Source organism: Argiope bruennichi, chromosome X1, assembly GCF_947563725.1.
Source record: "Argiope bruennichi chromosome X1, qqArgBrue1.1, whole genome shotgun sequence".
NCBI lineage: Eukaryota > Metazoa > Arthropoda > Arachnida > Araneae > Araneidae > Argiope > Argiope bruennichi.
The window spans coordinates 18,545,140-18,572,927 of record NC_079162.1 but is presented as its reverse complement, the minus strand read 5'-3'; the positions used below and the strand labels follow the sequence as shown (position 1 = coordinate 18,572,927).

At 29.0% G+C, this 27,788-nt stretch overlaps 1 protein-coding gene across 2 annotated transcripts in view; it reads right to left on the bottom strand.

Moving 5' to 3' along the window:
- LOC129959017 (homeobox protein Nkx-2.2-like) overlaps positions 1–27,788 on the bottom strand; it is a 62,922-nt gene that overhangs the window by 22,615 nt on the left and 12,519 nt on the right. The window contains exon 2 of one of the 2 annotated variants that reach the window (XM_056071786.1): positions 10,630–10,766. The exons of the other annotated variant lie outside the window; for it this stretch is intronic. Within the exon in view, the coding sequence (XP_055927761.1) occupies positions 10,630–10,766 (137 nt within the window). The remainder of the gene's footprint in view (positions 1–10,629; positions 10,767–27,788) is intronic. 2 annotated transcript variants of the gene reach the window in all.

Genomic DNA, 27,788 nt, shown 5'->3' with positions numbered 1-27,788 from the left:
GAGACATCGATATACTCGTTCTATTGCAAAGACTAGAAAGTGAATTGAAATGTAAAATTGGAGGGAAAAAATTTATTGTTATTTTTTAATACTTTTTGTCAACGTTATAATTAAAGAAAATTCCCTGAAAGGTATTTTTTAGTTTTATTAACAAATGTTACTACATCAAATAAATTCATATCATGTGCAACAGAAAGATTAAGAGAACTTTAGAAAAATAACAGAAACAATATAAGTTCATGAAAACGCTTTTGCTAGTTTGATATGTTTTTAAAAAATAGATCAATTTTAGCATCAAGAAGCAATAAGTATCTCTGATTCACTGAAAAAAAAACTTTAATAAATTGAATGACATTTCACAGATTCATTTCCAGTAGCAGTTCGTCGTGTAGACAATTTTATAAATTGAACACAAATTTTAAAAGAATGTTTGGTTTTTAGAGGGGAAGAAGTCATTTTTTTTCATTAATAAAGGCTCTAAAAGATTTATTTGATCGAAGAATATTAAATAGCATATTAAAATTTGGGGAAAAAAAAGAATGAGTTAATTTTTGAGATACCATAACAAATACATAAGAGTTATGGTTGTACTTTATTTAGAAATAAGATTCAAGAAAATTTAATTGCTGTTTATAGAATTCTTTTCATGACAGAAGGAAAAGAGTTATTCCGTGTGAGGGGTGGGTGATCCAGCATGTGTTTAAAAGGAAATCCATTTTATTAAATTTTTTTCGGCCTCCAATCCATCAATTTCATTAAAAAAAAAATGCACAGTACGAATACTTCCCTTTTTTTACGAGCTACACTTTTTATTCTTTCCACGATGAACTGGACAAATATAAAGTCTTTCAAATAAGTTAGTTTATTTACTTTCATTTTATATGCTCGATTTTCTATAAAGGGAGTAATTAGAAATGAATTTTGTAAACTTGTCATTTTTTCTTTCAATTTAAAATGAAAAATGGGACGGAAGAGAGGTCTGGGATTTTGTGAGTGTGTAATCATGTTCTACATGGCTCATAAAGCTTTATCATTTTTCCAAGATAATTTATTAATTAAACTGCCTCACTAACAGAAATAGTTCTAATTGCCTCAGAGACTATGTGTTAAATCGAAACACATCTTTCAGCTTTCAACAGCAGTCATGAATTGATTTGAAGAGAACATATTTGAAATAATGAGAAATTGCTCTGTACTACCTCAGAGAGCATTTTCTGTCTTACTCAAGTGACAGCTTTTTACTGTATCTCTATAATAATGTTTCCTGGAATATCGCATATAAAGAATTATAATGATTAAATATCTTCAACTTAAGCTGATTTATAATCATTCTCTCTCCAATGTTGTCTCGACAATTTGAGAAATGAACTTTTATAGAAATAGAAATAAGTGAACATTATGGCACACAAGAAGGAATATTTAATAGTTAGAACCATACATTAAAACGAATTAAAACCAACCATACAATTTTGTTTTTGAGAAGAGAACTTCCAAGCAAAACGTTGAATTCATTATACAGCACAATTTTCTACAAAATGACTTTCCTCTCATCTACTTCAGCAATGTGATCTGGGAATGCAGCTTTTATCTGGTTCTCGGAAATCATAAACTTGCTGTTCACTTCAAAACAAATTACGATTGAGCCATATTAGTGCTGCTCAAAACTATCACATCCTTTTCACCACTTCCATCTCCATCAAACTCATAATGTGCAAAAAATGAATCTTCATTCTGAACCTTCAACGTTATCAATAAAAACTTACATACTCGTTGAAAAATCAACCATGAATAATTCGAGATACATTCTTCTTCCATCTCCGCAGCCTCCGAACAGTCAAAAATATTTTTTTCAAATTCCCTCATCCGTATCTTGTTTTCTTCTATCTCATCATCAATTTCCCATTTTTCATATTTTTTTTTTTTGTCAAAGGCGATTTAAACAACAAATTTTAACACATGAAAAGCAATACGTATTCTCCTTTAGATGTCATGCATTATTTTGACATAAAGGAATAAGAGTTCTTAAACAATTATGTCATTATTCCTTTCAGCAATATTATTGGCGTGTCCGAACGCTATTGCTTTCTTAGGTTAAATCTCACTTCTTGCAGTGTAAAATATATCTGATACACACAAAAAAAATATATTGGTTTTTATTAAATTAAGAATTCAAATTGGGTGATGAGTATTTCCAGGGGCATTTGGGAATATTAACATGTTTCTCAAAAGAAAATCTAAAAATGAAAATAAGTTTTCCTCTGAGAGTTATATTCTACAAATCCGAGAGTTAATTTATAATGCATTATATGATTAGAATTAATTAATAGTTATTATAGAATTTAGCAATTTATTTATTAAATAACGATGAATGAACGAAAAATGGAAGCATTTTTATTTTCTGAACAATGTTCCAACTACAGTAACCAAACGATATAAAATAACTCCACAAAAGGCGGAAAAGTGTTTTTCTTCTTTTCCAGACTGCATTAACTAAAATACATGCTTTACCATTTAATTGAAATCTCACAATTATGTAGCAGTGCGTTCTCAACTACTCTTCAAAACCTACTTTCATTGAGTTTTTCCCCTCTTTCTGTCATAAATATCTGAAAGTGAAATGTCTATCTGAACAGTAAAAGAAATTCGTTAAATTTAAAAATATTTCGCTATTACGAATTTTCTATATACTCAAATAGATGTTTAAAAAAGTGTTTTCACACTAAAATGTACGACTAAATAATATAAAAAAATTTCTCATTGCTTTTATTCAACCCATTTCCTGTGTTTGTAACATTCGTGTGAACATTCATAATATTCTTTTTGGTACAAATTAGAGTTATTTTAAATTCCTTTTACACACAGTAAACACACCATATCAATTATAGCACACCATATATTAAATAAATTATAAGCATATTTGAAATTACTTTCCTTACACCGTATCAATAACCGATCCATTATGAGATTATTAAACGAATTACAAGCATATGATTTTATTAAGCGAAAATTAATTTTCTTTTCAAAAATATTTTATTTTTGCTGATTCGAGTAGAATTTTGAAATTACATCCTCTCATTATTTGAATATTATTTTCTATTTTCCCAACAACAATTTTGAAACATTAAATGAATTCTGTTAACCCTGCTTTCTGAACAAATGAATAGAATTGATATTTAAATAAAATTTGAGAAACAAAAAATAAAAGAAAAAACCCTAATTTAACGTACCTGTATTATTTTAATCGTGACAGATATTCCTTCAAATGAATTTCAAAAATACTGTAGAATTTGTTATTTCCTGTGCAAAAGTAATGCAAACATAAACGTTGAAAGAAATTGAGTATATTCTTTAAGAATTATTTTCGGAGGTCTAACATCTATCGCAGAATGACATGGATTATTATATTAAATATTCCTATTGGCAGATGAACGTCAATTAATCTTTGTTTCCATGAGTACACGATGGATCTCTCATGAAATCGAATTGTTGCATGCATTTAGATGTTTGTATCTAACTTGTAAGGGCATCAAAGAACATTTAGTACAAAATGGATGTGATCATCTTTCGCTTCACTTCATTAATGTTTCAGCCTTTAATAGATTAGGAAAACATTTCAGCCTTTTCTTTCTCCCTTGATTTGGTTGACTCACAACGAATTCGTGCTACCTTTCTTACATCCTATTTTTGCCATTTCAAATGGCACAAGTTATCGGACTCACAAGCTAACATGGGCAAAACGTCATGTGCTTTCAATCAAATTGTATAGACAAATCTTCTGAATCGGCATTTTAAAACTACTTCATTTAGTAACAATTCTGCCTCTGCAGAGGGAAACGCACCCAAAGGGCAGACATTTGATGGAAACCAATACTCATTGAATGGAGTAATCAAATTGGAATATAGTTAGATGATAACGCATTTTAGAAAGGAGGGCCCATAACCAAACAACTGAAGAAAAGCACAGTGAGCTGTATTTAGAAAAAAAACTTTTACCCTCCATATGACTCATGGCAACAAGGCTTTTGCTGTTTCAGATTCCGTGAAAAAGAAATCCTCCATTTTTTATCCTTAATTTTTTTAATTTTAGGAAGATTTTATTAAAGTGGGTTATGGTTCGAGATCATAGTATGCTAGAAATCAAACAAAATAATGCACGCAAATAACGAAATTAAAAGAATATTGCGTATCTTTGGCAATAAATAAATAAAATATTCAAGGAGAAAAATATCAGTGTAGGTGGTATTTCTCTTCAGAAAGGATGATATAATAATACAGAAATGCACATTTCTTTTAATGGTCGAATCTCAGTTCGCCCACATCTCCTTTATCCTGTGAGAAAATGAAATTCTGAATACTCAACTCCACCTCGTATACTGTCTTTGACAATCTGAGGTAAAAAGTATTCTATACTCAGAAGTTTGAGATTAAAATTTCATTCTTTGAAATTTTCCTGGAGATATTTTTTGAAAGATTTATTTCGATTCTCTATAGCAATCTAAGGTACAAAGACAGACACCTAGAGAGGTGAAAGATTAAATGTGCAAAACTTTTTCTGGTCTATGAAAAGCTGTTTTGCCACGCTCTGACGATATTTTCAAATTTTTAAAACTTGCAATAAACTAATTATCATAAAAAGATAAACATATAAAAATCACAATTTTTCAAATCCATCCTTAAAACTGACTTGTCAAAATTTTTAAAGGAAATATTTAATAAGCAGCAATAAAATATATTTAGTAAAGTCAAAAACATTATACGTATTTCGATTGGTATACAGATTTTAACAACATAAAAATAAATAATAAACTATAAATTTACCACAATTCTCATCATTAAATATCTTCTCAATAACAAGTAGTATATAAAACATTTTACATTTTTTTACGCTGCAATAAGACAATCAAATTGATAAAATTTCAAATTTCAAAAACTTAAATATTTCCATTTTTTACCTAATGAATTTTCTAACACTTAATCTCATTTTATTCACAGTGTCGAATTCTTCTCGAGTAAAAGAAAAAAAAATCAACAAAACTCATAACGATCGAAATATTGCGTCATAAAAACACTTGTTGGAACAATGTACCGCTCTGTTGAAACTTCTTTTAAAATTTTGAAACATACACACTTCCGTTTCTTTTTCATGAATTTGTAGGACACACGATTAAAAAAAAAAAAATGCACACCTTTGTAGGGCACACGGTAAAGAAGCACACATTCTTGGAGAACAACATAACAGCAATGGGATTTGAAGATACAAATATGAACTCGACACGACGAAGAAAATGATTTAGCCATCGGACGATAAAAAGTTTTTTATTACACTATTGAGAAATCTTTCTAATTTTAACTAAGGACTGTAATCTCTTCACTAAGAAAACTTCACTTTGATTTCACAATTTGTCCATAGTAATGATGAATAAGGAATCACATTATAAAGATATCTTAATAAAGTTGTGAAGATAAATCTCGTAGATTTGGATCTTTTAGCTCAAATTCATACAATGAACGCACATAGAATGGAATATATATCAGATTTTGAATTTCCACTTTATATTGATATACAAATTTGAGAAAGAAGAATTTTACGCAACTTTTGCGTTTTAACAATTTATATATTTAAAACGACTTCAATACATTAAGTTTTTTAATTTTTTAAAAATAAAAATACTGTTGCATGATTTTGAACGGCAGTCAAATTCTGATTGAATTCATTCGGTTGCTGATAAAAACTCTCAAAACACGTCTCGTTGAGGAAATTCGTTAAACAGCTGCTGAAAAGATTAGGGAAAAAACGATAAGAACAGTATTCTCTAAAACGATTCGTTTTTTCATTATTTCCTGTCTCAACAATTATTCGTCATTCGAATATCAAATCGAATATTTTAAAAATAATGAGGTTTTTCTTTTAAGTTTCAGAAAGAAAATAAGACAATCGGCTCAGGGTTTGTTTCATTAGGATGATATAAGATATTTTTTTCTCTGAAGCAAAAAATCAAACTAGCGGGAAGGAAGATAATATATATATTTTTTTTAATTTTTTCCTTTCGTTTTTATGGCGTGCCTATTCTTTTTTAATTTTAGATTGACTCTTTCTTTAAATTATTTTTTTCTTGAAATTCTTCTCATAAATTTTCATTACACTATTCTTTTGAAATTATAAACAGTCCTCGGTTAGGAATCTCTTTCTCCTTAGTTTCTCAAGGAATGTATAATTACAAAAGGTGTATAAATATGAAATAAAAATTTTATGGAAAATGATGATCTTGTTTAACTAAAAATCATTAGAAAAAAAATTCAGTGAGAATTACAAATTTATCATTTCTTCTAAAAACACCTGTCATATCAACAAATTTAATGCATTCTTTGCAGTTCCAGTTTTTTTCGTTTGCATTAAGCTTATTTTTAATCCAAACAATTACGAGAAATATTTTTTCTCTATGTTTCACAAGGAATATTATCAAACGATGCTTAGTTGTATGTATTGCATTTTTGATAAATTCTTTCACAATTTACTGTCTGGAAATAATATTGAGTTGAAATATAAAGACGGCAATTGCAGTCATTAATATTAGTTTTGTTTTTAGTAAGGTAACAATTAAAAATAAATCCTTTATGAAATAAGTACAAAACTTAATACGCAGGTGGAGGTTAAAGATTAATCAGCAATTTGTAAAATTCTTTTTTTTTTTCTATCTACAAAATGTAAGAAGAATTTATTGCAGATATCTTTTTCTTAAGTTAAAAAAAAATGTCTATTACCTTGAAAATAACCATAAATAAAGTTTTGAAAAAATAAAAGTGCAGAGAAAAGGCATTTAAAAAAAACTTCTTATTTATGAGACATTTTAAAAAGAGTAATAAAATAGTATTTCAATAACTGAAAATATGAAATAATGCACCAAAATAATTTTATTGTTTTAACTTTCTTCTTACACAAGTTTTCGCGCTATATCCTCATAGTAAAGATTAACAGAAACAGATAAACAGAAAAACGAATAAGTATTTCGTAGAAAACATATTTAATGCACTCAATAGTTATACTAATATATATATATAATTGCATGTGAGAACATTATAACTCTATTTGCAATACCTGATATTCTTTTCAACTGTAAGGCATAAAAAGAATTCTCTCATTCACAGATGTCAAACGAATCGCTATTTTCAGAATAATTTTAACTCGCTATTAATATTAACTAAATTAGGAATTAGTTCGAGATCGAAATAAAACAGTAACTACCACTATTTAAATAATAATTATTAATATTTAAATTTTCACTCGTTAAAACTAACAAATAAATTATTTTGATTTTGAATATTTATAGAGAAAAATATGAGTGAATCGTAATCTAATATAGAGGAAAAACAAATTTTCGAATAGTAGTTTCTTTTTTCATCATTAGCAATCAAGCATTCTTCATTGACCTCAATTTCGAAAAGGTGATCGAGTTGAAATGCAAATATTACTACAAGCTAAATTTTCTCTTTATATTTTAATCCTTTTCATATCTGTGGAATCAAAAGTAATGAAAATACTGATCAATGATGAATTGAATATAAAAAAATTATCAGAACAATAACTTGTATCATCAACCATAATTCAAAATAACGAGAATTTATTACTTTTACTTCTTATAAAAGATTAGCGTGCATTTTCTTTTACCTTGAGAATTCTTGCTGAGTGTTCTCAAGTGATGCATGAGTTACTAGAATATCAGGTAAAGGCATCTTAAGTAAACGTACATTTAAAGAAGGTGTTGGTTCCAGGAAAGTTGTAATTGGCCCAAATCTATTTTTGAAAATTCTAGAATTTTATTTCATTATCGATGCGTGAGAACATTTCACTGTTTGGTTTATTTTAAATTTTAGAATAGCAGCCAATGTATATTTCTTGAAAATTTTACTTAGAGTAATTAGTAAGCGTTTCATTTAAAAGTGAAATAATATGCTTGATAGTAAAATAATTTAAATCTTAAAGCATACTATTTTACGTTTAAAAAGATTAAGCTAATGTATATTTTGGGTGGTTGAAAAATAAAACCATGTTTAAGGAATAGTTTGGTAATAAGCACCAATCGAGTTTTTGATCCAACTAATGGAACATCCGTCATTATAACCATTAAGTAATATTAATAGAAGGCGAATATGAAATTTTCAAATAATACGCAATGCTTTTAGCATATTCAAATAAATAATTATGATCTGAAATATCCCATCAATGGAAGAAAGTCGTGTTTTTCTAAAATAGTGATCATTAGAATACATTCGCTGCAAAACTTTCCCTTCGTTCTCTTGGAAAACAGTTCAAAATAAGACTTTTTTTATAACGTATCCAAAATGCGAGGGAGTTTTTCCAACTGAAGCAAAAAATAAACCGAATTTTGGATAGAAATCCATTTGGAGCAAGTCTGGCATTTCTTCAAAATTGGAGTTGTACAGGAAAATTTTTGTATAACGTTCATTCTTTTTTATTATAGTATTTTAAAAGTTTATATATTATTTTAGCAAAGCAGTTAAAGACTATTCAAATTCTTCGAATTCATTGCATATATATATACACACATACCAACATGATATATATATATATATATATTTATATATTCGTTGTGCTTCTATAAGCATCAAGTCATTCAAAAAGAATCGAAAAGTTGCCGTGAGCATACTGTCAAAAATCGCCTTTCATTTAATTTGTTTTTAATAAAATGTGGGAATTATCCGCTCAAATTCTTTCTTAACTTTGATTTGAAAATGTTTCCTTTATATTTTGTCAGAAAAGGAACTAGAAAGGCCTTACGGGAGGCAAACTGCGGTTGTACACTATACATCGGACTTTTCAGTTCCCTTAAGGATTGAGGATCGACCGCTTACGTTGTGCGACTGTAACGTTTCTAATATTTTGGAATGTAATTTATATGATTTCACAACAATAATACTCAAACAAATGTCAAGTTTGATTCGATAAAATAATCGTATCAAATAAACTTGCAGACTGAAACATGGGCATTTATGGGAAACTAATTCCTCCAGCATTTGGGTGGATGAGATGTTATTTTCAGTTTGAGAATTATGTATATTGGAAGAAGAATAAATGAACTACACGAAACTACATTTATTTAATTAAGTAGCTCATTACTTGCCTCCGTGCATACAAAAGCAACAATGGAAATAAAACTTCCCTTTTAAAATGAAAAGAATAAAATGATGAGAAGTATTAAAGTCATTTATTATTTCCTCATAATTATTTTAATATTTCCGAAGTACGGGCTGCAGTAAAGGACGAAACGTTTCATTGAATTAAAATGGAAAAAAACTTACTCGGAGGAGATACGCACAAATAGAAGTGATTGCAAATTTAATACGCTAAAACGCACCAAAATAGATTAAATATTTAAATTGCAACCCTATAACTAGGCTGTGAATTTGGTTAAATACTTGAATTTTTAATTTCATGCTTTGACGGAAGATTTAATGAGGCTCTTCTTATAAAAGTAATAAAAACATTGATTTAAAGTATCAAATGTGGAAGAAATTCGTTTTATGAAAACTTATGATGATAGATTACATTAACAAAATGACTAATAAAAACTAGAAGCAAAATTTGTTGGGAAAATTGTATTAAAATTAGAAACTTACCTTGGCAATAAAATAGAATATTATTAAGGGACAAATCTTAATGTCGGGAAAATATTTGCTTGTAAAATTTTTAAAAAATCAAATTTGCTGAATAGAAACATTCTGCCTTGGAAGAAGTTTATTCAATTTTTTTCGTCAATTAACTTCGCCAACAAAGTCATTATATTAACTACCTGCGGTGACCTAAGATTTAAATTTGCATCGCTGCTTTTTGAATGCAATAGGAAATTCGGAATTTCCAATAACGCATTTCTGCAAAATAATAATAATAAGTTTACTTTTTAGTTCATCATCTGAGTGGAATACCAAAATCGTTGACTCGACTAAATTTAAAATGGCAGAGTTTGTACCCGCTTTTAATCATTTAGATTAAGAAACTTTTCTTCCATAAGACCATTCAGAAATTTATCAAAATCTTCTAAACTGCAAGGAAGTAATTTTTAAAATATGATTTAAAAAAAATTTAATTTATCATGAAATCAACCATAAGGAACGATTTGTGCAAATATACCTTCAATATTTCTAACCTCTATTTTTTGACTCCTGTAGTATTTTTAATATTAATAATATATAAAGAAAATGATACTCGGAGGTCTCTTGAATAAAATTCCAGTGCCCTTGAATCACGCGGCCAAAAATACAATTCCTAAATCTTTCAGTAACAAAAGGATTGTTTACTTTAAAATTTTTATTTAATATTCATGTTTTAGGAAAAATAATTTTATCATGGATATATGCATTTCAGGAAATATAAAAGAATAAAAAATAATATTCATTTTATTTTAATCAGGATTAACTTAAGAGTTCATTTAAGGACACGATTATCTGTGAATTTGGACTGAAACATGCCCAATGTCGATTTTCTAGTTTCAAAAAAGAATATTTCTTCGATCTTTGGATCCATTCATGTTAGTATTAAAATGATATTAAGCAATGCATGATTGGAATAAAAAAAGAGCATTTTCTCTATTGAATAACATGAAAAATACTTACAGGTCCCAGACATTTCCTCGGCAGCATTTTGGAACTTGGAGAAATGCTCTGCAAACAGCCCGGAATAGTTGACGGTCGGTGTGTAGGGTTCCTCTAAGGATGAAGACACAGCAGGCAGAGTCGCAGGAATTGAAAAACTGGAAGGAGATTTAGGAGCCTCAGGTAAGTCAAGAATGTCACGAACAGAGAAACTGCTAGGTTTAGTTGGACACAGAGACATTTTCATGCTGATAATCACAACCAGTTTTTGTTATTCACACCGAAAACATTGATTGGGGATTTTTGGCTTGTAACCGCATTTTCCGCGCATTGTTTGAAAACACTTAAACGCGCATCCAAACTTCTGGAGCGTCAAATGATTTTGCCGCTTTCCCAAGGAGGATCGTTGTTGACAAGGTAAAGCGGTGCGCTCGTTCCCCGTGGTGAAGGGCGTCCTGTCATTCACCATCAGTCTTTTTGCTTGAGTGGGGATTGGTCGGAACTGATTTGTTCGTCCTATTAGAGGCGGAGTTTCGCTGAGGTGGAAAATAGAAGAAACCAACAGGGACATTTCCGTAGAGCAGACAGGATATCGGGGAGAGATTTGGGGGAAATATATATTGAGGAACGACTTCCATTAAGTTCTACGGGATCTCTTAGTACTGATCGACATTTTGGGAAAGGAGTTTTCGGAATGATGAATAATTTTGCAAGTGCCCACAGGAAATTTATTTATTAATGTAGCGGGGACTTTTCATTTGGTTCGATTTTTTTTTTTAAACTAACTTCTTTGGTAGCCCAATTTTTAGACTTATCATCAATTCTTCAATGGTTGAATTTTGGAATTTGCGATGAATTATTATTTTATATTTTATGCACAGATTTTTTTTCCCAACTTAAAATGTTCTATCTGCATGCTAGTCGAGTAACAGATGTTTTAAGAAGGATATGTTTTAGATTTCTTTTATTATTATTATTATTATTTTAAAATGAAATTTTCTACATTTTACGAGTCACGACATGTTTAAATTTCATGTTTGTGTCGACATGTTTCAAATTTCCAACATAAAAGTTGGATGGTGAGGTTATTAAAATTTGTATTATTTTTTAAAGTAAACTGCATCTTTTGAAATATAATATTATTTCGTTGTTATATTATTCTACTTTATTAAGTAGTATTATTTCATCTAAAATTTTTCGAAAATTTATATATAAATGAAATAAATTCGATGACTAATGAGATAAAAACTAATTGAAGAAACGATTTCGAGTCTTTTTAATGACAGTGATTGGCTATTACTGTAGATAATTTTTTATATTCTTTTCATTGTTCGGAGCTTAGCTGGAAGTACCACTATTTACTATATCAGTTCAGCGAATGGAGGATTTAAATGACGCTTGGACTACTTTGGCAATCAATTAAAGGGTGCATTATTTGGGGGATTTCAAGTCAGTTGTAATTTTATTCCAATCATTTTTATTTAATTAACCATAAATAAAAAGATAACTATACATTTTTGGGTCAATCAACTGGAACTCTTTGAACAATCCGAAAAAATATAATTTTAATGCTTTTTAATAATATGTAATTCACCTTCTCAAAACTTTTGTAGTCCGTTCCTGCATCAAAAGAGATAGCACAAACCAAACTGTAAAGAAAATAAAACCACTTATCATCTTTTCTAAAATCATGAACTCATTTATGGTTTCAATTCTTTTTCTTTCCTGTTTTCAGAGAATGTTTCGAATATGTTCGGTTTCTGAACGATATATACATGAATTATGAAGCGAGACAAAATCATTTAGAAGAGTCGTCTGCGTTTGTTAAGAATTCAGGTCTAAAATGTGTCGGCTGTTTGAATTTCGGTCTACATTTCGAAATGTGTACGATTTACATTTCAAGCAGTATAAATAAGTTCTGTTCGTAAAAATATTGTTGTGTGTGTGTGTGTGTGTTTATTTAAGAAAAATAAGTCAATAGAAATGAATTTACTCAATAAATAAATAATATGGCCACTATGGAGTTATTTCCACTAGCCATATTGTTTTTTAAATGGTTTTTTTTTCAATGAAATTCTAAATATGAGAGTCAGAATCAAAAGCGAAAGCTAAAATTCCTTTACAGACTTAAAGAAGATAAATGACACTAATAACCAATTTTTTTCAACTCCATCGCAATCATGACAATTTTAGTTAGAAATTAGAGTAGCCGTATTACTTTTGAGTATCTTAATAATATTTTTCCTCTGTATGGAGTAAACCTGAAGTCATCAATTGTCGAAAGAAATATGCAGGGCAAAAATATAAAGGAGGAAGTATGAAGTATCCTGTATGAAGAATTCCCGTTATAAGGAATAAACAATAACACCCCGAGGCATGCTTCACATACGAACTTTAATGAATTAGAGACAAAGCTGGAAAACGGTTGCTTGCAAGGCATTACAGAACGTTGTTTTCATAAATTTCGATACAAAATAATAAACGTTAAGGCAAAAAGGACGCGAAATTACTTTAGTGTCGTTCGTTTCATTAAAGCTGACAAAGTCTCCTGACGACAATTTTTTGCATAAAATTTCTACATAGCGATTGCCCACAATCAAGCACCGTTTATACATTTCTTATTTATACGTCGTTTCATCACAACCAAAATTCATTAGAATCATAACAGGGATTCAACATTTATTTTATAGAACGCAAAGCTTCGACTGTACAGAATTCCTCCTTCTAAAATTAATTAAAATTATCAGTTGTTATTTCTCTGTTCTTACTAAGAGAAAATATTTTCTCAGAAAGCAAAGAAGGTAACATCCTCTTCCGGCCTGTGCTTTCCAAATAAGGGGGGGAGGAAGAGTAAAACACTTGGGAACATTCCATAGTTGGAAAATGAGGAAAAGTTATCATGAGAATTAAAGCACAAAGAACTTTCGGTGAGAAATAAAATTAAAATTTTAAAGAATTTCATAAAAATACAATGTAATAAAGTAGAAAGAATTTTTTTTTTTTTTTTTTTTTTTTTTTTTTTTGTCCGCTGCATTTTATCGTTTGCTACTTTCACTACAAGACAAAAATGCGGGGCAGAATATCAGCTTGCGGACAATCCGTTTGAAAGGAATAGCTTGTTTAGGAGAGCAGTTTTGCTGAAATGGAGATTTGATTAAATTTCTAACAATAAATATTCCAGTGAGTGGGCCCATGATTATAGAATTTTTTTTTTTTAAAAAAATGCATCGAACCTGGATATAAAAGATTGATTTTTTTAAACTGAATTGCCTTATAGGTTCAAACAGACGCATGCAATTTCAATTCAAGTGAGGAGTAGGGATCTAAGCATGTGCCGATTGAAAAAGCTGAAGTGTGTTCCAAATGATTTAACAAGAAAAAGTAATAAAATCCAGCTAAAGGTATTTGAATGTGAATGAAAATGTCATTTTTATCATGTCATAGCTAGTAGAATTCTCGCATTTAAATGTGATAGTTACTATGGTTGAAAGAATCCTGAAAATCATTTATTTTTTTAATTTAACAACAACAAAAGTGATAGCTTAGCTCTTTTAATCCATTAACTGCGAAGATCCCCATTTTGGGATTTTAGAATTTTACGTACACCATTCGAAGCCCAAAATATATTTGTTATGCCAGCCAGATTCGTTTTATTCTGTATATATCAGTCAATAATGTGTAGCAGAAAGTGTGTATTCTGAGCTTCGTTTCTTTACAACAAGAGAGGGAATTTTAATTAAGTTGAATGGCACAGAATTGTCAGATTTGAAGCGTTAAATTTTTTGTTATATCATAATGAAATACCGTACATAAATACGTAATTTAGAGGTTATAGTAACACTCTGTTACCTACTCAGTCTTTTGTTTTTATTAATCATTTTCTAACGATACCCTTTATTTAAAATTGCAAATGAATACTTGTGGAAAGATAAACGATCTTCAACCGATAAATACTATCTAGCACGGAATCAAGTGAAATCTGAATGAATTGGTTTTGTTGAAAGGAAGTTCCAAAATTAGATGTATGTGATGAAAACAATGGGATCTCCTAAAAACAGAGATTACTTTCAGATGGCATACGAATTGCGATACTGATACAATCATGACATTGAATCATTCAAAAATGATGAATTGATTGAAGAGAAATTATTGATGCTAATTTAAGTGATGATGGGAAGAAGTTATCTTCCCGTCTTAATTTGCAGAAGCAAAAGACTCTAATGATGAATTTCGAGCTTATTGTCTTAATCCAAACAGTATTGATGAAACATGCAAGGAACTTAATTAAATCCATAGTGCTGTATTTAATTGTCAGTACATTACATGATGATTAACAGAACATCACATGACGATTTTTTTCTACCTGTAAGTACATAAATCGCTTAAAAAGAAATTTATAAGTACGGATTAAATTTGCTATCCATTTTAGATTTAATGAAGACTTGCAATTATCATTTGGTGTTTTTAGGTGGAATCAAGGACCTTCGACTTTTGTAGAATGTTCTTTGATGTCAGCTCAACATCATCACTATCAACAACTCACTGATTCATCACTATCAAATTTCAACGATCTCTGCTTGTCAAGTTTGACAACTTCTGGTACACGATCAATTTCAGACGTTATATATATCTCGAATTTCTGCATCTTTTTAGGTTTGAATTCGTATTATAAAATGGGAGAAGAAACCACCTGTGTCAGTAAAAACTAAATGTCCTTTTTAGGTAAATATATTCTTTTACCCATATAATAATACTCCACACCCGAAATAAAACTTTTTTTTTTCCTCCCCTAAAATGAACTCTCCTCGCCTGTCCGTTTATATTTGCTATTTCTCTGATCTTTTGCATTCTTCCCTCCCCACGAAACGTTTCTTTTTTCTTTGCGGAAATGGAAGGCAATCGATTTCTAATCTGATAATTGTCAAACGGAAGTATCTATGAAATATTTAAGGAGCTTTCAATTAAAGTTCACAAATGTATCTTTTTCTTATGAATAAATACCCTTAAATTCAAAGAATCACAAATCTGAATTTTTGTCTTACATCTATCAATATTTTTTACTAACGGAGCGGAACTTAAAAAGAGCCAGGCAACTAAAGAATTGCAATGTTTATTTAGATTTGTCAGTTGAACATCGAGAGGGTGAAGAGCATTTTTCGTTATATTGATAGCGAAATCATCAGTGATTTCTGAAAAGAAGAAACAGAATTATCTACAAGCTTTGACGAGATCAGTTGGCGAACAAATATGATGAATGTCATCGAGATGGGAAGAAACTTGAAAAGGCTTCATATTATCCTGATAGTGTAAGTTTCTATTTCATTTTTTTTTAATAGGATGAAAAAGATTATCTATAACTACGGCACTTGCAACTGATGCTTCAGGAAAAAAAGTAAGAAATTATAAAAGTGATCTACAAAATAACTTTAATAATAAAAAAAAAATCTTTTTATTGAATTTCGCATATTTTATGTTAGCACGGATATGATTTTGTAATCGATTCACTTCTTCATAGTTCTGAAATTTTCCTATTGACAATACGATATTTTAAGAATTTTCAAATCCTTAATTATGAATGTATTAATTTAGCAAAAAATTTATTTCATAGAGTTAGCATCATCCAGAAATTATTATGATAAATATTAGTTGTTTTAGATTACACAATATTTGAAACTATAAATTATAAAGTATAAAATAAAGACTGGATATAAGGTAATAATAAAAATTTTAAAAAAAAGTAAACACCGTTTTATTATTATAGCAAAAAGTATGAAATAATATCTTTTTATCAAAATGTTAGCAATATTGCGAAAAAATTAAGACGGAATGTAATCATATACATGAAATTCTTGAATATTCGTTGAAAGTTAGCACGCGTAATGGAAAGAATTTTTTTTTTTAAATTAAGAAATTTTTAAGAATAAGAATATAAAATTAATTATAAAAAATAAATAACAATTTTTTTCGACTTTTTTAATAAAATAAATCCATTCAATTATGCAATAGTTACTGCAGTTTAATGTTTAATTGTTTGAATGTCCATTCTGGTTCTCTCATAGGAATTTTCCCCAAAGCACGCGTCAAAGCTTTCTGTACGGTAAAGTTATAATAAATGTAATCTGTTTTTAGTTATGGAAATAAAGAGAAATCGCCGGGTGCTACATCAGGAGAATACGCTGAATGATTCAAGCAAAAAATTTACAAACAACAGGTGAGAGGTGCAACAAACAACTGTTTTCGAATCGATAATGAGACGAATTCAGGCCACTAAACACCTCAAAATATTTTAATATTATTCAACCGCAACTGTTTGTTCAGATGGAGTATAATCTTTGTGCATAAATACTTTTATATTCTTACTTCCATTCTGCTGTTGGTCACTTTAGTTTAGCATCGAATTAAAAACACCATCACATACAATATCGATTTCAAGAAGTTTGGAAACATTTTCAACAATTGAAATGATGTCTTTGTAATTTGCACTTCTGACTTTGTTCATATTGGATAAAATGTTAGGGATATATTAGTAAATACATCTACCTTGCCGAAATCTTCACGTTAAAGGGTTCGAATTATTTCTTTGTTAATGTTTAAAAACTCTTTTCATTTGATGGATGGTAATTTTTTGTGGCAAAATCCGGATTTATTCATTAGGTGTCCTAGATAAACGTTTATCATGTTCATTGGTTATGCTTATCATGTTCTCGAATGTCTTTCCCATCCCGAAAAAGTTTGTGCCATAGAAAAACGAACAAATTTCACTATCAATATGTTTAATCAATTGGTACGTTTCCTTTCATCATTTGTGAAATTTACTTCTTTCCATAATTCAACATTTTCTAATGAATAGCCTTATCTTTCGAGTTAATTTAACAAAACATGTGAAAGCAGACAACTAAGTGATGGCGGCTTTATCTTTGACACTTTAAATAATTTATAAATTACTATTTGCTTAGAGCATATCTATCAGAATCCTATGCTTTGTCGGGTTTATTTTCACAGCCATATTTTTGATAAGAAAATTAATTAAGGTAAGAAGAATATTATAAAAAATAAGAATTAAAAAATATTTTTAGAACAGGAATATTGATTATAGAAACTAGAATGTTTACTAGCTTATGTATTATATAGCTTCTGTACAAATTAAAAAATTTATTTTAGATTTTTAGAATATTATAGTCTGCGTATGTAGGCGTATCAAGGACACTCGTTTTCCCTACTCTTCACACTTTCTCCTTCTCCGTTGCCATAATTTCGGCAAAGCTTGTGTTTTCCACGCCAGTACGTTTCAAGAATACCTTAAAAATGGTGTAAAAAAAAAAAAAAAGGACACTGTTATTTGCCTCAGTGTTGCGAGGCAGACAACCAGTAACGATGTAGAAAATGTGACCTTGAATCGCCTACAGAAAATACACAGACTATAACAGAAGGTAATATACTACATGAAGAAATTATATATGGCTGCTTTGAATATTAATGTTATTACAAAGAAAAACGGTCATTTTTAGTGCTGAGGTTTGTGTAAGGCATTTCAGCACTAGTATGATCACATTTGATTCTCGAATAAAGCTTAAATCCTTCACGTCTTCTTTTTTTAATACTATAATAAATATCACGAAAAAAGAAAGATTCAAAAATAAAAAATAATTTTAAAATAAAAAAGGCTTTAATCGATGTATTAAAAATATTTTTATCAAAAATTAAGAAGTCAAAGCAAAAATGATAAATAAAATTGTAAGGTGCGTAAAATTGTAGGAAAAGACATAAAACCATAATGAATATAAGAATCCCAAAAATACCAAATATTCGCTATATAAAAACTAGAACATATCATAAATCTGATTGTGATTTGAATTTACTTAAAGTAGTGCGAATCTGAATGCGATAAAAGCATTTGCGATTTTTTTTTTTTGACATCCAAATTTTTATTATTTAAAACTATGTAAACTTTAAATACACTAATGAAAGAAAAACCATTATGTTTATTAGTATACTAAAAATTAGGAATACTTTTATTTAAATAACTTTTTAGTTTTGAATTCGCAATTCAGCATTTTAAATAGCATGTAATATAGAAATTAGTTATAATTTTTTTTCGTATTCACTACTAATTGAATTATTCTACTAATTCTCACTGAATTGAATTATTTTTTTCCGTTTTTAATGAATAATTTTTCATAAAATCTTGAAATGATTCACAATTTAATAATTAACAATGAGTTTTTAATATAAAAAAATGAAAACTATCGCAATCGTCAATTTCTTTTATTCAGCATTTTAGCATTTTAAATAGCATGTAATATAGAAATTAGTTATAATTTTTTTTCGTATTCACTACTAATTGAATTATTCTACTAATTCTCACTGAATGGAATTATTTTTTTCCGTTTTTAATGAATAATTTTTCATAAAATCTTGAAATGATTCACTATTTAATAATTAACAATGAGTTTTTAATATAAAAAAATGAAAACTATCGCAATCATCAATTTCTTTTATTTATTATCAACCAACAATTTAAATTTTAATTAAAGGAAAGTTTTATTTTATATACATTTTCCAAACAAATGATATCATTCAAAACCATTTTTAAATGTATACTTTTTTTTAAATAGTGGTGATTTTTTTTTTTAAGGTGATTTGTTGCATTTCATTATTAGAAAAAAATATGGAAATAAGTTTGTTCTCGCAAAGAAGTTCAAGCAGTATAAAATTAACTGATTAACAGATCCTTAAATTCTGAATATAATAAAATAGCGTATTGCTATTGAGAACACACTAGTTTCAAAATTGTAGGATTTCTCTAAATTTGAAAACAAATCTTATTATTACAAACATGAAATAAGTAAAATGAAATAAATATGTGCTATAAATTAAATTAAATAAGTCAAATTATTGCAAAGATTTAATGTTACATTTAAATTTGCAATATTATTCATGTTCTGATGTTTTGCTAATAGACTTCAATTTATTTTGTGGAAAAATCAACGAGTTCGTTGACATCGAGGCTATTTTATCCATCAGAAACTTTTCTTTTTCCTTCGCCAGACGCATTTCTTTATTTCCACTTATTTTTCTAAATTTCTATCAAAATCAGATCATCTACTTTTTTGTCTCATTTCGTAATTCTATAATAATTTAGTAACTTTTCTACCATCGCCGGATTTTGAAATGCAAACTAATGTATTTCTTGAATTTTTCAAAAAATAAAAGAAAGAACAATTGGTAAACGCACATTTGACTCAAAAGCTTCTGTTAAAGTTTGACAATCTTTGAAGACGGACAAAATAGGTCGAGTTCGCAAAGGCTATAGATAAAAATTTCAACGTCATTACTTCTAAAATGTTTCGCCTTTTATTTTTAAGAAAAAGTACAACAATAAATTTATTCTTTTGGTCACATGTTCCTCTTTCAATACACATAATTTTTTTTTCTTTATTATGCTATTTAATTAAAATTAGAATTATAAAGGGGAGTACGTAATTAATAAAAATCATTATAATTTAAGGAAACGCTTTAATGAAATATTACGAATTTAAATGCAAGAAAAATGGGAGAATGTAGTTGATATAAATGATTGCAGTTTAAGGCAATGGAATATTACGTATTTAAGCTCTCTAGTTAAAAATCGTTGTTGTTATTTCTTATGGCAATTGCCACGGGAAAGCCCGCTGTTCGAGGACAGCCGATTTAAGCCTAATGGGGAGCGCCTCTTGCTTTTTGTTTATCTCAGAGCCAACTAGGTCCAACAGTACGACTTGGCAACTCACGCATCACTCATTCGCTTGCACAACCCCTTTTTACAGGAGGGCACATTCAGACACCTCACAGATAGAACACAGAAGTATGAGAACAACCATGCCCAAATCGGGACTCGAACCCGGGACGCCCAGATCACGTGAGAGGCGCGCTACCCCTATGCCAGGACGCCGGCGGTTAAAAATCGTTACTGACATGAAATCCTCCTTCAGAAAATATGAAATACATATTAAAGAAAGGTTTGTCCGAGTTTTAGCTACACATCGACAAGTAACATAGCCATAATTTAATAGGATTCTCCCTGTATAAGGTTTTTTTGAGAACATTCATTGCAACCGACGCTAGTGATGAAATTTTGCTTTATATGCAGAAGGAATTTCACTTACTTGCTTCGAACTGTTACTCTTACTTCGTAACTCTTATTTCATCAAAATCACCATACATCGGATGTTATTTAATTCTATAAAAATTAAAATGTTTTCTTGTTCACGATTCCTGAGTTAAGAGAAGCGAAATGTTTGTGAAATGTCACATGTTATTTATTCATCGGATACTTGCAAACAACTTAGATCAAAACGTTTTAGTAAAAAATTAGAGTTCTTGAAAGTGCACAAAAAATAAGGCAATGCAAAACATAGAGGTTATATTAATAACAAAAACTGATTACATCAAAACAAATTAAATCATTTTAAGTCTTATGAAAAGTCAAACTAAATTCTGCAAAAAAGGGAACAGCAGTGAAAAAATTGGGAAAAAAATAAATCAACTACCAAAATAACCAAACGCGACCCATCCTCCTCTTACCGTTAATGAACAGATATAGGACGGGAGCGGCTGACAGAGGAATTCATAAACAGACTTCACGTTAACGTTCAAACAGTAGATACGTCACGTCACGTTCAAATAGTAGAATATCCTTCGTTATTGGATCTATTCAACCAGTTCGATATTGTAATATTTGTTTCAAATACTCCTATCTGGTTCTCTACAAAGCGTATCACAATATTTGTATGCTGTATAAACAGAATGCATCATTCTGTCAACCTATGAACATAGATGATTTCATAAAAGAAAACTGTTTGCGTATCTATAGAGCAGAAATAATATTTTGTCAAACAGCAAAGGAAGTGCAGAATCAGCCATCTCATATGTCAAACTATGGTTCATTTTCAATTTTTATTTTACAAACGTCAATATGTACATGATTTGAGGACGAATTCATTTGGTATAGAATTTCACGTACGATGGAAAACTATAAAGTTGAATATTTCAGTTCACTTGAGCAACATTCAGTTAAATCAATAGCTATGCCAATGGTGGATCAGCATAACTACTTTCGAAAGATTTTCGGAAATCATAAGCTCATTTCAGCTTCTCAACCAAAGAAGTTTAAAAAACGAGGGATTTGCTACAGTGTAACTAAATCATGAAGAATAAAGAAAAATGCAATTGGATAATGACATACATTTTCAAAAAGGAACAGAAGAGATAGAAGTCTTTTCTGAGATTTTTACTGATTTTGATAATGTCTTAATTATTTTCTTCCTGTGTGTCACAATATTCAGTCATTTATATTTTTATAAATAATCACTTCTCGATTTTTGTCGACAAAACTGCAAATAGAATGATTACAAAATATAATAAATTGAGGATATTAAATATTTATGATCGTTCCTATGCGATATTCAGTGAAATAAAAAATATCTTTGCTATAAATCTTTGATTAAAACAGTAAGCCCTTTATGGTGGTAGGAAACACCTAATAAAATACACTGAGACAACATATAATAATAGTGTCTTTTTGTTTCAAATCAGTTCTTATCAATCAATTTGTTATTGTGATCAGAAGTCGAAACACGTGATCGCAATGTCACCGTGGTCTCTTGGGTAATAAGAAACTCGCCAGGGCTTAGGAATGTTCTTTTATATGTGGTTTTTATTAATAATTAAATTAATTTGAATAGAAAGCATTCTTTACAGAAACATGATTATTAGACCTACAGAACATGATTATGTACTCACAAAAATATAAACATGCTCTCCATCTCATAGTATAATTTTAAACTGAACAGAAGGCAGTGTATGCAAATTTGGTTTCATATTACTTTAAGTTTGAAATGAATGTTTTCGCGGATAAAATGGCATTTGTATCTACATTTTTCTTCACATTTCCTTAACAGCATGTTGTTGCTCCTTCAACAGAGTTGATCAGATGATAAGAAAAAGAACAGCAAAAATGCGCCAAAAAAGCTTTTAGAAGTAAATTGTATGAAATTAAAAAAAAAAAATCATATTTTCTCTTTATAAAAAGATAGACCAAAATTAGCAAAGTTTTTTATGAAACGCATTCTGCTAAAGGTATAAGTTTGGTGTCATTATTTTAGGAGTAATAGCTTTGGAATTTCAAAATTATTTTGTAGTTTAAGATTATAACTTCACGATGGCAGAGCCCCAGATCCCAGTTTCAGGAGGGAGGGGCCCACTACTATCTTACAAAAGCTTAGATAAAGTTGACGATTCAACAGTAAGAAATAACGGAAATATATATTTTTTAAATTTATCAATGCAGAATTGTTATTTTTTGAGTAAAGAAAAGAGTAATCGATTTATCACGTAAAATATAAATATAATGCGATTTTTAGTTCTATCATGGGAATCTCTGCTCTTAACCGCCTTATTCAAAAAATATTTGACTGATGTACGGCTTAAGTAGTGAATTTCAAGCTAAAGTTGAACTTGCTGTTGAAGGCCTTCTTGGTTTTTCCTCTAAGTAAAATATAAGTTCTCCTAGTTCTTCTAAGCCAGTTCTTCCTAAAAAACCTTGAAGAAGACAAATAACTTCTTTATGTAGCAGTTAAAGTCAGACTTTCACCTAAGATGAAACTTAAGTGCCCCTGTTTGCTTTGACCAACAGTTCTCTTGATTGATTTTCTCTGCATGGTGTTGTCTTTTGCATTTGGTAACTTGCGATAAACGAAACGGGTGTAATCACAACAGCAACAATATTACGCTTTTTGTTCATTTATGCAGATATAAATGAAGCAATGTACGAAATCAAGGGATGAATCATTCATTTCTTGGTGAGAAAACAAGAAATTGTCGGGTCCTTACAAATAAATAATAACTTGTTATTTTAAATCTCATAGTTTCTGGAAGGAGTTACGGAGGAGGAGGAGGATCTCATTGTTTTGCGGAATAAAGAAAGGAGCGCTAGAAAATAAAAACAAAGTGATTTTTAATTTTTTTTTTTCATAAATATTATTTGCGAAAAAAAAATTCTGTCCTTGATAGAATTTTTTTTTTCAAATATGTTCTTACATTTTGACTGTTTGCTAATCCTACATAGAGAGATAAAAACTGAACTAAAAATTTAAATAAAGGTTTTTTTTACAAGAGAAATGATTAAACATGGCATCTTTTACACGGAGCTTGTATTGTATTAATGATATGAAAAATATAAATATGAGCCAACTTTACTTTTAGCATTCTTCAAAAGTCAATACTAAACTTTAGCCCTCTATGATAAAAAGAAATTATAATAACATGAACTCATTTAAGTTTTTCTTTCAATGTTGCATTGAAATGGTTTGGAGTTTTACAGTTCCCACATGTAAGATCTATGTCATAGAGTGAGTTTTAAGTTTATTTTATTATTATTTTTTTCAATTTATGATAAATCCCTGCACTTTAGTTGCAGTATTTAAGAATTAGAAGGAAAAAAAATTTACATGAACAGTTACGAAATTTATGTTGAAACAAAACCTTACGTAGCATAAAATATAGTATACTACTCTTTGGTAAATATTTTAAAAAGTGTAATTCCATATATGGAATTGTGAATTATTGTCTTCATTTAAAAGTTGAACAGAAGCAAAGTCTTGTTCCCCGTCATTGATTCTGTTTGATAGATTACCAACTTTTTTTAAACCTAAAGAAGAGGTATTTGTTGACATAAACAAAGCGCAGCGACCTTTGCGCTTAGTTAATGGCGTTATTTAGATAAAATTACTCCGTATTGAAGATAATTACGAATTGCCATTTCCCCATAAAAAAAAGTACTTCTCTTAGTTAATATTGTTTTAAGGCGTTTCAATTCTGTATTCCAGTATTCATGAAGCTAAGTATTCCAAGTTTCTCCTGCCAAATCCTATGATGTAACTCTGATTTATCAGAAAGTCAACATTGTAACGGGGCACAAATTAATTTCACCACTTTCCGATCTGGGCTCCTAAAACTCATAACTGATAATGCTTCCACTTCGATAGAAAAATGTCGAATAAAATAAGAAAAATAGATAAAGCTTTTCAAGATTGTTAGGAGGATGACTTTTCAAACATATAAAACGCTGCTTGTTATCTCTCTGACTCGAACGCTCTATTGTTAAAGCTGTTCCTACTGAATCAGACTTCAAGAGGCATTTCGGAGTTCCGAGTGAAACAGTAGCATTGTTATGAACAGCACTTGATGCATTCACACTTTTTCAAAAAGAGCTTTCAGCAATCCACTTTTCATTGACGATTTGAAGCAGACTAAACATTACAGAAGCTAATATATGATACAAAAGAGCTAATATATGATACAAATTATATATAAAAATGAAAGCGAATTTTATTGACTCATACTGGCTTTTAATTCGCAAATTTTACTATCCTTTTAATAAAATTTCATACTTTAAAAGAAAAAATATATTTTAGAGATAATCAAAGAGATTTTGTTTGCAAAATAAAAGCCGTTTTTTTTTTAATTTACTAAAAATTTCATTTTAGAAAAAAGGATTTTAGACCATTATCAGAAAATTTCAGAATATATTAGCTATCAATAAGAAAAATTTGGACATAATAATTCACAAAAATATTTTTACCACATGCTTTCTACTTTATAAATTAATTTAATCAATACGAGTTAACTAAAGAAAAATAATGAATGTGGTCAAATAATAATATAAAGGCTATCTCAGACAATTAGAAAAAATATGTAATTAAACTTTTTTTTTTACATGACCTTTCATTTTTACATGAAAAATGGATTCGTTAAACAATTTGCCTCTGAATATTTCCGAACAGCTAAGTTTGTGAGCCGTTTATTTATGCTACATTATTGTGGAGTTGCAATTCAAGTGATTAAGGAAAGTGACAAGTTCCAATTAAGCCATGCCTAAAAACAAATTCAATTACCTCTTATATCCCTTCTGCAGTTTGAAATGAGGTTTTAACCAATCAAGCAAAGGAGGAAAAAAAAAAAAAGTTCAGTATGGCATAAAATTGCTTAAAAAGACAGTTTGCTTAAAAAGTCAGTTTGAATTTCTCCTCTTTGTTATCGAATTTGAAGGTTCTCTGAAAAACATAGGGCATAACATAATGGCTATTTCCCTTTTTCTAAAGTAATTATAAACATTAAAAAATAAATCAGTGAATTGAATCTATTACTTATGTGCATGTTCAAATACTTATAAATTATGCATTATAAGCAAAATATTTACGAAATCATAAAAATTAGTATGAAATTTTAATTAAAGGTTAGTTCTCGTAGCATATTAATTATAGTAAAAATTGTGAAACTTTTTTAAAAATATCGCTTTTCTAATAACTTTTGAAATAGCGAAACAGCGCAAGTTTAAATATACTAAAATTATTTTCGACAGCTATCCTTTTTATCATTTTTTTTAATTTCATTTTTTTTTTATCCTCCGCTACCAAATTTAAAGGCGATCATATATATGACACCTAAATGCGGGACACTTTTATATTTTTGGGAAGCGAAAAAAGTAGACATAATTTATTTCTTTAATTTCCTTAAATGTCTTCAAAATAGAGAATATTATTTCTGTTCCATGTGGGGGAGAAACAAATTAGTCACTATTTACACAACATTTCATTTCCAATTTTTTCCATGAGAAGTCAAGAATAGAACCCATAAAAAAAATATCTTTATCTTTTATTGTTCTCATCTTCTTTTTGCTTATCGATAATTGAAGAAGAAAAAAAAACCCTCTTTCGAACATTATTTTATTTTTATTTCGAGTGATCAAAGGAGAGAAAATTTTGTTATCTTTCTTCCCATGAGAGTAAAATGCTTCCAACTTCATTATCTTTGGTGAAGACAGAATTAAGCGCCATCTTTTGGTAGAAGTTCAAACTGAAACATCCGATACACGAGAGTGTGAAGATCGTTGCAACTGCAATGGCGGGCTAAATGGGTCTGGCGTGTGCCACAAAAGAAAGGATTTTAAATACATATGTATTGTGAGTGATTCCAGAAACTTATTTTCAGGCAAAAACACTCATTTGATGTTTAAAGAATCATAGAAAAATAAGCATCTAAGCTTGAGGCAAATGCCTATTACTTGAAAAGATCACAAAGCTGCCACTTCAACAACTACATTTAATTATTGATTTTTATTTTCGATTATTATAGAGTACTTCACTATTGATAAATAATAATAATTCATTTCAGCCGATAAAATGATTCAGCTTCCATAGAACATCTTGGATTTAATTTGTTATTTCGAACATTCACCATTTTGGAAATGGAATATCATTCCATTTTTTCTTTATTTCATTAAACCCTCCTAAAAAATTATTTAATCATATTTATGTCATACTTTTTTTATCTTAATCAGGTCATCAGAATGCATCCCTAAACATGAGATTTGATATTTTTGTGCCATACGGCAGATGAGAGACAATTAGAGATTTAATAATTAGACTTTGAGAGATATGGGAAATAACCAAAAGTCAGTGCGACTCAGAAGATAAATTGTTTTTATATTTGAATTGAAATTGAAGTGGTTAAAGAAGAAATTAATTTTTAAATTGCTGAAAAATCTATTTGTCACATTTCTCTAATTTTCCAGCTATATAAATGTAACATCTGCCAGTTAAAGTGAATGAAATTTATTCTTAATCTAAAAATTTGTCATCACTGTAAATATTATTAGAACATAATATTGGAAGGAATAATCTCAATTTTATGATTAAATTTATATAAGTGGATGCATACAGGATTGTTATTTTGAAGATAAATTATTTCTTTGAAAATTTCTAATCAAACTTAAAATAAAGGCAACTTCAATGCTTTAAAAAATAATTCTTTTTATCAAAAATTAATACTTCATAAGTATAGAATTATGCTTTTGAAGTGTCAATGCAGCACATACACAACTCCTACATGCATATAGAATGCAATAAAGGAAATTAAGCATTGGCCAGCTGAGTTGTAAATAATATATCAGAATGTAACAAATAAGCAAATGTCTAATTACAAGAAAAATAAATGCAAAATTACAAGACTGGCATTCATAGGAAGGAATTGTTCTAATTATATATATACACGTATTTTCTCTTTTGTTTGTATAAATAAAAAGTATTGGGTATCTACCAAATAACTTAAAGACTGTTTTTGTATATATTTTTAATCCTTTA